This window comes from Gallus gallus, chromosome 5 (assembly GCF_016699485.2).
Source record: "Gallus gallus isolate bGalGal1 chromosome 5, bGalGal1.mat.broiler.GRCg7b, whole genome shotgun sequence".
In the NCBI taxonomy this organism is placed as follows: Eukaryota; Metazoa; Chordata; class Aves; order Galliformes; family Phasianidae; genus Gallus; species Gallus gallus.
This window is the reverse complement of record NC_052536.1, coordinates 31,764,635-31,774,171: the sequence shown is the minus strand read 5'-3', so window position 1 is coordinate 31,774,171 and position 9,537 is coordinate 31,764,635. Positions and strand designations below refer to the sequence as shown.

General features: G+C 43.1%; 1 protein-coding gene and 1 long non-coding RNA gene across 2 annotated transcripts in view; one reads left to right on the top strand and one right to left on the bottom strand.

Moving 5' to 3' along the window:
• Window positions 1-1,530: 1,530 nt before the first annotated feature.
• On the bottom strand, window positions 1,531-6,341 carry ACTC1 (actin alpha cardiac muscle 1). Its single transcript, NM_001079481.2, has 7 exons — window positions 6,295-6,341; window positions 5,651-5,799; window positions 4,496-4,820; window positions 3,707-3,868; window positions 3,403-3,594; window positions 2,210-2,391; window positions 1,531-1,855 (listed from the first exon to the last, which is right to left on the bottom strand). Exons 2-7 carry the CDS (start codon window positions 5,777-5,779, stop codon window positions 1,712-1,714), a joined length of 1,134 nt encoding a protein of 377 aa, NP_001072949.1. The 5' UTR covers window positions 5,780-5,799; window positions 6,295-6,341; the 3' UTR covers window positions 1,531-1,711.
• A 1,448-nt stretch (window positions 6,342-7,789) lies between these two features.
• The window catches only part of LOC112532482, a 31,031-nt gene continuing 29,283 nt past the window's right edge, over window positions 7,790-9,537 (top strand). Inside the window, exon 1 of the long non-coding RNA XR_006939361.1 lies at window positions 7,790-7,913. This is a non-coding gene — a long non-coding RNA (uncharacterized LOC112532482). The remainder of the gene's footprint in view (window positions 7,914-9,537) is intronic.

Here is a 9,537-nt window from a genome sequence, read left to right as displayed (position 1 = left end):
GCAAGACTAAGCAAGAAAAGCGCAATTTCATTTAAGTTTGAATACTTAATTTTCTCTTGTTCAAGAATCTGGTAAAGTTCCTATACTTTCAAAACATATACAATTCCTCAATGATGTGAATTTCAGTTTAATGTCCTACTATGGAAACCTTGAAAACACTGGTAGATGTTGAGTTTGCCTTAAGAGATTTGCAGATAACTAATCTGTACTGCACTGTGAAAAAATCTGTTTGTAGAAGGATTTCAGTGATATTTTGTGCAGATTGTTTCAGATTTATGTTGAAATTTCATTTACATTTAACAATTCCATCCACCTTCTATGCCCAAAATCAAATAAATGCCTAGAAACAGCTAAATATTTGAAATACACATCAGTGTTAGGCAATTACAGTAGTACCTAAGCCAACTGGCTTCAACTGCCTTTATTATTAAGTAAACTAGAGACAGGTAGTAAACATGTCTAAATTAGTCAAAAGGTAAGATCAGTTCTGCTTAACTGCAGATCACGCCAAATGACCAGTTTATATGCCCTTCCAAAGATTAAGAAGTAGGAGGAATAGAAAAAGTTTCTGTTCATCTATGTAAACTATTAGTATACTATTTTTCCAATTAGCATTTGAGTATAAAATTAGCATTAAATCTCACGTTTTTAAACACCTGTAATGGCCCTTAGCTGAGCACGTGCCTAACTATGGGTACTAATTTGATACAGACTTTAATTAATTTCTTAAATCAAGTTTAGACTAACTCCAGTCTGTACACAGTTATGATACTGATTAATTCCATGATTCTGATGAAAATCTCCCAGGTGATTCTGGTTCTTTGCCTTTTAGGTACTGCTTGTTTAAAACAATGAGCACTGTTATAAAAAAGTCATGGTGAGGAACACAAAAGCCCATTAAAAGCATATTTAGGTCAGGTAGTAAGAATAGCAAAGATTATGGATTAAAAACTGCCTGAGACATATGAATGATGATGTGCAACTAATCAGGGCTATAACAATTGTATGTTTACACAGCAACAGTTTGGTTCTTTGCATTAATACAACTAAGAGAAGATGGAAGAAAATGAATACACTGTCAATTAGAAATAATGTTTTGTCATAAATATTTATAACCTACAGAAAACAATTGTATGACCCTCAAGTACTGAGTTAATTAGTTATAAATTGCTTTCTAGGTGTATTAGCATAATCCTTCTTGAGAGGCTTTGGCTTTCAGTAAGTTGATATTAAATTACTGAGGTTATAATTAACGCAATGGAAAAAAAGCAATTCTAAGCCCATTCAGTGAATGTGAGAGGTTTCCTTCTTGTTCCACTCCTTGGGTCTACCCTCAAGGTTACTTTCTTGTAAATGATAGTTCTTTTGTTTCAAGTTTACAAATTAAGACTATAAATATGAAATATGACCTAACATGTCCACATCACTTAGAAAGACACGTATGACAAATCTGATGGGAGTTTCCAAATCCAGGGTATTCACAGACTCATTTTTAACCAAATAACGCTTAGAATAAAACAATCAGAAACATTTGTAGGTTGCAAGTCCCAGATCTTTATTTATAAAGCAATAAATATTAGAAGCACAAATAAATTGCACAAGTGTGTAAACAAACTGTACAATGACGGAGGAGTTCAGGAAGGGCTGCCAGAAGACTCCAAGAAGCATACTGTCGTCATCCTGAGTGGGAAGTAAATGTAGGGAAAAGTGCTTAGAAGCACTTGCGGTGGACAATGGATGGACCAGCCTCATCATACTCCTGTTTGCTGATCCACATTTGCTGGAAGGTGGACAAAGATGCTAGAATGGAGCCACCAATCCAGACAGAGTACTTGCGTTCAGGTGGAGCAATGATCTAGGATGAAGAGAAACAGCAAAATCCTACGTTAACAGTTCAATTCCTGCACAACTAACCCACATCATCAACACACCAAACTGCTAGGTGTTTCTTAAAGTAATAATGTATAGTAATGTACTGGTCTTCAGCAGCTGGTAATGTAATATTCTTTAACTAAATCTACAGATCAATTTTCCTGATTTGCAACAATTGCTTCTAATTAATATCTTTATAATATTAATGAAGTGAAATGAAAATATTTCTTCTTGGCCCATCAGCTGATGGTCTCATTTATGAGTTGTTCCTGTATCCTAATTTAATGACATTTTCCTAAACCTTATTCAAATTTTTTAGTAGAATCAAAGTCCTCACCTTGATCTTCATTGTGCTAGGAGCAAGTGCAGTGATTTCTTTCTGCATGCGATCAGCAATACCAGGGTACATTGTTGTACCACCTGAGAGGACGTTGTTAGCATACAGATCCTTACGAATATCAATATCACACTTCATGATGCTGTTGTAGGTAGTTTCATGAATACCAGCAGATTCCATACCTTGAGAAAAAAGAAGCTGATCAGTAAATTATACATGAGGTCTTTGTGAAAAGGACACTCAGCATTTCTCCTCACTATAAATATGAACTTTTATTGTTTTGTTCTAAAATTGCTTATTGATTACTAAGTTGTACAGAAAAATACAAAAAAAAAAACAAAAAACAAAAAAAAACCACCCCCAAAAAACAACCCAGAACTATAGGACAAGCTTAGAAAACTAATATTATTTATTAGAAAAGCTAAGAATCATAATGCATGTGCAAAGAAAAGACACAAGACCTACAGTAAGAGAAGAGTTAGACACATAAGATAAACTCATTTATTGTGAGTCTATGCCATTTATAAACATGAAGACAAGACCAAGACATAGATGAGGATGTTAGCATTTGGTGATAAGTAAAAAGAAACCAGAAGCAAGTGTTCGTAGGTTGCATTCCAATTTATAATTTTAACAGGTGCTTCCTGAAAGAACTGACACTAAATCCACAGTAACACATCAGCTGACCAACAACTGCATTTGTTGCTTGGGGCTTAGATTATAAGCATTTGCTGTTATCTGTCAGCTGCATCTACACACAGCAAAACCAGCCATCTTGTCCACGGCAAGATTTAATTTCAGTGCATGTAAATATACACTTCTTCATTACATCTTTTTATCTCCCACACATTTTACTTCTTCATGGAATCAGATAGTGTTTGAAGTGCAGGTGGTACAAATACAGCACTGAAAGCTGCTCTTGCCATTGGTGACTTGACAACATTGTCAGTGTACATTCCATCACTAAAAACTTAAAAGCTGGCCTAGAAGTTGCAACAGGACTCCATAGATCAGCTAATTATTAGCTAGTAATCACATTAAGCACAGCAAACAGGGAGCAGAGAATCAAACTCCTTATTTATAGTTGATTTTGTGCAAAATGTAGATAAACAGGAGGGGGAGTGGGACACCTTCTAGAACTTCTGATTCATTTGCACCTCCTACTGAAAAAGGAATTTCCTTGAAGCACTTACCAATAAAGGATGGCTGGAATAAGGTTTCCGGGCAGCGGAAACGTTCATTACCAATTGTGATCACTTGACCATCAGGCAATTCATAGCTCTTCTCCAGGGAGGATGACGAAGCAGCTGTGGCCATTTCATTCTCAAAGTCCAGCGCAACATAGCACAATTTCTCTTTGATATCACGAACAATCTCACGTTCAGCTGCAGGTACACAGAAATCAAATCAAGTTTGGAGAAGCAAAATATCAGGGAAAGAAGGTGGGCCAAGGGAGACATGAGGATATTCAGAAGAGGGTCAAGCTGAAGGACTGACCTGTGGTCACAAAGGAATAGCCACGCTCTGTGAGGATCTTCATGAGGTAGTCGGTCAGATCCCTGCCAGCCAGATCCAGACGCATGATAGCATGAGGCAAAGCATAACCTTCATAAATGGGCACGTTGTGGGTGACTCCATCACCAGAGTCAAGAACAATACCTGGAAAAGAAATGTCAGAAACCAGTTGGAATAACCTGAGAAACCTTACAACACAGCAGTACCACAGATATCAGAACACTGCATTTTTCAGGTAGTATAAAGCAGCGTCATTCTATTTTAGCCAGCTACTGCCATGCAGGTCTTGCCAACTCCTTCCAATATTCCCATTTGGTCAAACAATCCCCATAAAAAATTGTCCCATACAGACTTCTAATGAATCCATATGAATAGCCTACCAATGCTACACTGAGCAGCAAGTGTATTGATGGTAGCAACCGCCTTGATACAGTAAAGGGCAACTCTTAGGCTCAGTTTAAACTCAAACTGGTGTAATACTTGTGCTAACTGCAGTGATGTCTCCTTGTTTGCATCATGACAAGCAGCAGGAAAATCAGTTCTTTAATGCCTTTCTTTTAAACCAATGCAGACAAATTTATATAGTTCCTTTCACAGACTAGCTTTTCTGCTAGTTAGTTACCTTTAATAAATATAATAATAATAAAAAAGCCAACAGCATAGTTTTCTGTAAATTTGAACATCGAGTTGTTCTGTGTGTGTGTGTCTGTGTGTTTGGAGTGGGAAGGAAGGAGGGTCTGTGGGTCCTGAAAGGAAAGAAGTCTATTTTACCTGTGGTACGACCAGAGGCATACAGGGACAGGACAGCCTGGATTGCCACATACATAGCGGGTACATTGAAGGTCTCAAACATTATCTGGGTCATCTTTTCACGATTAGCTTTAGGGTTCAAGGGTGCTTCTGTGAGCAAGGTGGGGTGCTCCTCAGGGGCCACACGGAGTTCATTGTAGAAAGTGTGGTGCCAGATCTTTTCCATATCGTCCCAGTTGGTGATGATGCCATGTTCAATAGGATATTTCAAAGTAAGGATACCTCTTTTGCTCTGTGCTTCATCACCCACATAGGAATCTTTTTGACCCATACCGACCATAACACCCTAAAAGAACAAAATACAGGAACGCATGATTTGAGAAAGACATCACCACAGAGCTAGATTTATACCTCAATCAACTATGCTATTTTCCAGAGAGGTACAAACAGTAGTGCCACTAAAAGGTTGTTAAAGTTGTTTATTAAGATATTAACTCAACAGAACTTGAAGTTCTCAAAGTTATTTTTCCTTTAATCAGATCAAAGGACTTTTCCCACTATTTTTTTTTAATATATCCTTTATTTTCAATTACCTCTTTCTGGACCAGAAGTTCAATTGACAGTGAAAAGCATGATAAGTTTTTGCCACAGAAATTATAAAAGAAAAAGCCCTACGTTTTCTGTGTTTTGAACAAACTGAGAGAAAATACAAGGAGAATGAAATGGGACCCCAGAAAAGAAGGCTTAGAAGGTGGTAAGAAGGCAGAGACAGACAAAAGCAGCAGAGGAAATGCAAGGGCTTGATATGTGGGACACTGGATGGGTGGGACAAATTCAGCCCATGGAGATGTCTTTGAACCAACACCAGCAGCTTATCTCACTTAGGGGATGGTGTGGGAAGCAGTTCTGGAGGAAAATGGGTTTGGACTCATTGGGGGAGAGAGAAGGGATACTGGTGAATTGGAAAGAACTGGTACAGGGGGTGACAGTGACAGAGATAAGATGATGGTGAGCCAAAGAGGGAAATGTAGGGAAGAAGCACAGACAACAGAAAATGTGTCAGTAGGACACAAGGGAAGAGAAGGCTGGGGTGGCAGGAGAAGGACAGAATTAAGGAGTGGGGCTGACTCCTGATGAGAGAATGGAGCCCGGTTCTGTCATCGGGCAGGAATTTACCTGGTGCCTGGGGCGGCCGACGATGGATGGGAACACGGCCCTGGGGGCATCGTCCCCAGCAAAGCCCGCCTTGACCAGCCCCGAGCCGTTGTCGCACACCAGCGCGGTGGTCTCCTCGTCGTCACACATCTTGGCTGATAGGCACGGACCTGCAAGACAGCGCGGCGGCGCATACAGACCTCTGCGGGCACCTCGGGGCACCCCCGGGGACAGGGGCAGCCCCGGTGGCAGCGGGTGGCTCGGCGGGTCCCGCGGGGCTCGGCCATGCTCGGGCACGGCTTCCGACGGGACCCGTCGGCCGCTGCCTTCACGATTCAGAAGGCTCCCAGAACGCTAACTTTGGGCATCACTAGCGGTACCCTATGGGCACAGATCAAAATGGATGAGCGAAATGGTATCGCAGAGTCCGGCTCTGCCCAGCGCACGCCGCCTCCGGCGGGGCACCGCGCCCCGTCGAGCCGCAGCCGCTCCCGAGGGGCGGAGAAGGGCAGAGGGCGGTGTCCCCGTCCCCGTGCTCGCGGCAGGAGCAGGCGGAGCGCCGGTAACACCCGCACAAGCTGAGCCCGTCGGTGCCTCCCGTCGGTGCCCCCCATCCATTCTTCTCTCTCTCCATCCCTTCCGTCCCGCCTTACAGCACCACTCACCAGAGCAGCACGGACGGCGGGAGGTTACCGAGGAGCGCCTGGGTGCCGGCGGGGCGCGAAGCTGCCGCTTTATAGCCCCCGGCGGGGCCGGGCGGTCCGCGGGCCGGGGCAGCCACCTTCTCCTTATTTGGCCGGCTCGGCGCCATGGCGGCGCAGCGCGGCCATGAATGGCGCAAGGCGCGGCGCGGCTGTCCGGCCATCTAAGGCAGGTGCGGAGCAGCGCGGTCCCGCCGCCACATGGCCAAATAGGGAGCCTCCCGCCGACGTGGTGGGAGGGGAGGCTCGGAGTTCTTCTGTGGCCCTCCATGGTCCCTCCGAGGAAGTGTAAGCCACGGTGCGTGGCCCGAGATGTCGGGCCCGGGTGGCCCTTCACCGCGGGGCGTCGAAGCCGAGGCACTGAGGCATGGCGTAGGTGGTGGGGGACGTCGCGGGGGTGTCCATTCCCCCTCTTTTCGTTTTTGTTTCCAGCAAAAACCAAAATCCAGTCTATCACCTGTGTAGTCGATGACCCATGAGGCTCTTTTAGTAGCAGCAATGGAGGTGTCCCTGCTGCACGTAGGCAGCATCTGCACTGCCACGGAAGAGAGCACTGCATGCCTAACTTCTTTTAAACTTTGATTAGCAAATGCAGACCAAAATTGGGCTCCTCTCTAGTTTTGGCTGGCACAAAAAAGGTTCCTTCACATTAATGCATATATCGAAGCCCCCCATTTTGATCTTCTAATGCACACTGGATTGGTAATGCATAGTGATATGGATAAGGCAGAGGAGGAGAGATGGGAATAGCTTGGGCTATTCAAAACAAAACAAAACAAAACAAACAACAACAAAGAAAGCTGTGTTATTAATGTAATGTGGCAGTTGTTTTCCTGCTCAGTTGTTGAAATATCCACGTTGATCATTTGTTCCAACGGTGGAACCCAGAAAATCCATCTAACTTTTTTTTTGTTTTAATTATAGTTAAAAATAGAAAGATGGGAGAGGCATCCCTTAAGTGGGCTTGGCATGGTATGTGAGGCAGAGCCTGTCAGCGCGAGTCCCAGAGGGACTGCACTGGAACAGCAGCGTCCTTCATCCCTCAGGAGTGCTGTGTGTAATGGCTCAGCACTGGTCTGCAAAAGGCATAGCAGGAAGAAGAATGGAGATCTGGGGCAGAAGGCAAAGAGGGAATGAAACAGCGAAGGAGGGAACCCAGCCAGCTGCTTCAACTGCTTCATGCAGGTTTAGATAATTGGTGTCACTTCCTTCATATGGCTGTACATGGCTTCAGAGAGGTGGTAGCAAAGAGCTTGTGAGTGCATCCCAACCTGGAAGTGCTTTGCTGTGAGAGCTGTCTGTGCTGTGACTTGGCTCTGACAAAGGGCACAAAACTGGGAACTGCCACTCATTGCTGAATCATGTCCAAAGGGGGCGTCAGAGGCTCCTAAACTTTAATTTATTCTGAAATCAGAGATAGTGGCATCAGTAATGAGATGGTTAGCTCCACTCCAGCCCTGATTTGTCTTGAAGCTGTGCCCAGTTATGCACACAACTCTGAAGCAGATGTAGCAATAAACTTCTTGGCCATTCCTAGCTCCTGCTTTTCTGTAAGTGCTTTGGGGAGACACAACCTGTTTCAGGTGAGACACTATCTGTGTGTAAAGCCGTGTGTGTATTTTCTACATGTATATACGTAGAAATATATATATATTTCTTAGCAACGTGTGAAGGGGTTGAGTAGGAGTAGGGCTGTGAAATACAGTGACCTAAAAAGGTCATAGCAGGGAAGGACTGTAGTACGCCAGTGCTACTGCTTTGGGCAAACTTCAACTCTTAGTCTCTAGGTATAGGTGAAAAATCATCCAGAATTAATGGTGATGGGATAAGGACTCCAAGTGGGTATGTATTTATCTAAATTGACATAGCTTAACAAAGAGTTGAAAATATTTTGTTGATAGCAGTGCCTATTTGTGTAAGAATTCATGTATCTATGCCAGAGTGTATAGTATAGCACAGGCTATCTGTGCAGAGAGTACCATTTCAAAGAAAAAATCACACTCTGCTTTCAATTAAAAAGGAAGAAAGATAGAAATAAAGATAGAAAAAATACATTTTACTCTGTTGTAAGTTGCCACAACTCCTTCTTTTTTTTCTTTTTTTCTTCTTCTTTTCTTCTTCTTCTTTTTTTTTTTTTTTTCCTAGTACATCTTTTCTGCAGAAACCTTACAATGTGAGGGATTGGCCAGCTTCACTAGCACTAGAGATTAGTTTACAGTGTTATCTCAGCTGTTCCTCCATGCAGAGGTGTTACAGTATTTACATAGAAGCTTGCTGCTGATAGCTGCATTGAATTCCTTTCCAATCAGACCCTCCTGTCACATCCTGCATTCCCTTTGGCTCGAGAGACTGCTGAATCTGAGACAGAGCCAGCTCCTGCTGCAAAATCTGCACAAAATAGTCTGTATTTTCTTGTTTCCTTTTGTAACTAAATACCAGCTTTCTCTATGCCTTCCTCAAGTTTTGGATTTCTGATCCTGTAGGACTCACATCTAGGATTCTGATGCACTTCAGAGCTCATCAGTCTCTTTTCTCCCTTCTCTCTCTCTCTCTCTCCTTACTGCATACTGCAAGGTCAAACAAAAAGGGCAGCACACAACGCACATAAATCCAAAATCGCATCTGCTTCTTTGCAGCCCTTTGAAAAGTCCCCAGATAAACCTATACCTGTGGCCAAATTCACCATGTTCTCTGCAACAAAGTGCTATCAGAGCTTCAAATAAACAAACCAAACAAAGAAGCAAGAACCTACTGAAATGTGTTGCATGTCAGCTAGGGCAAAAACACTCTAGCATCTGACTGGCAAGGGTTCCACATGCTGTATGCATTTCTCATGACACAGCTACCGGCAGCACCGCAGTGACAAAGGAAGAAGCAGTAGTGTGGAGTGTGCAGGCAAATCTGCCACAAAACTGAGCTGCAAATACCTTGAAACAGCCTGAACACTTGGGAGCTGTCTACACAGTGTTACTGGTGTAGCACAAATACTGTCTGTGATACAAAGGCAAAGCTGTATGTGTTCCCCAACTAATAAGACACTGTCCGGACTCAAGGCAGCGGAACATGAATAGAGTTGTCTCTGCATACGAAATCCACAAATAAAAAAGGTTACACAGGGTTTTGTGATTCCCTGAAATCCTCTCAATTGCTCTTTTTTGGGGGGTGAAAAACAAACAAACAAGCAAAGACTTTTAGCAGAAAGATAAA

Coding starts and splice junctions, on each gene's coding strand:
- ACTC1 (NM_001079481.2), bottom strand. CDS start 5,779: ATGTGTGACGACGAGGAGACCACCGCGCTGGTGTGCGACAACGGCTCG. Junction 3,595..3,706: donor CTATTCCTTTGTGACCACAG/GTCAGTCCTTCA, acceptor GTGTACCTGCAG/CTGAACGTGAGATTGTTCGT. Junction 1,856..2,209: donor CTAGCACAATGAAGATCAAG/GTGAGGACTTTG, acceptor TCTTCATCCTAG/ATCATTGCTCCACCTGAACG.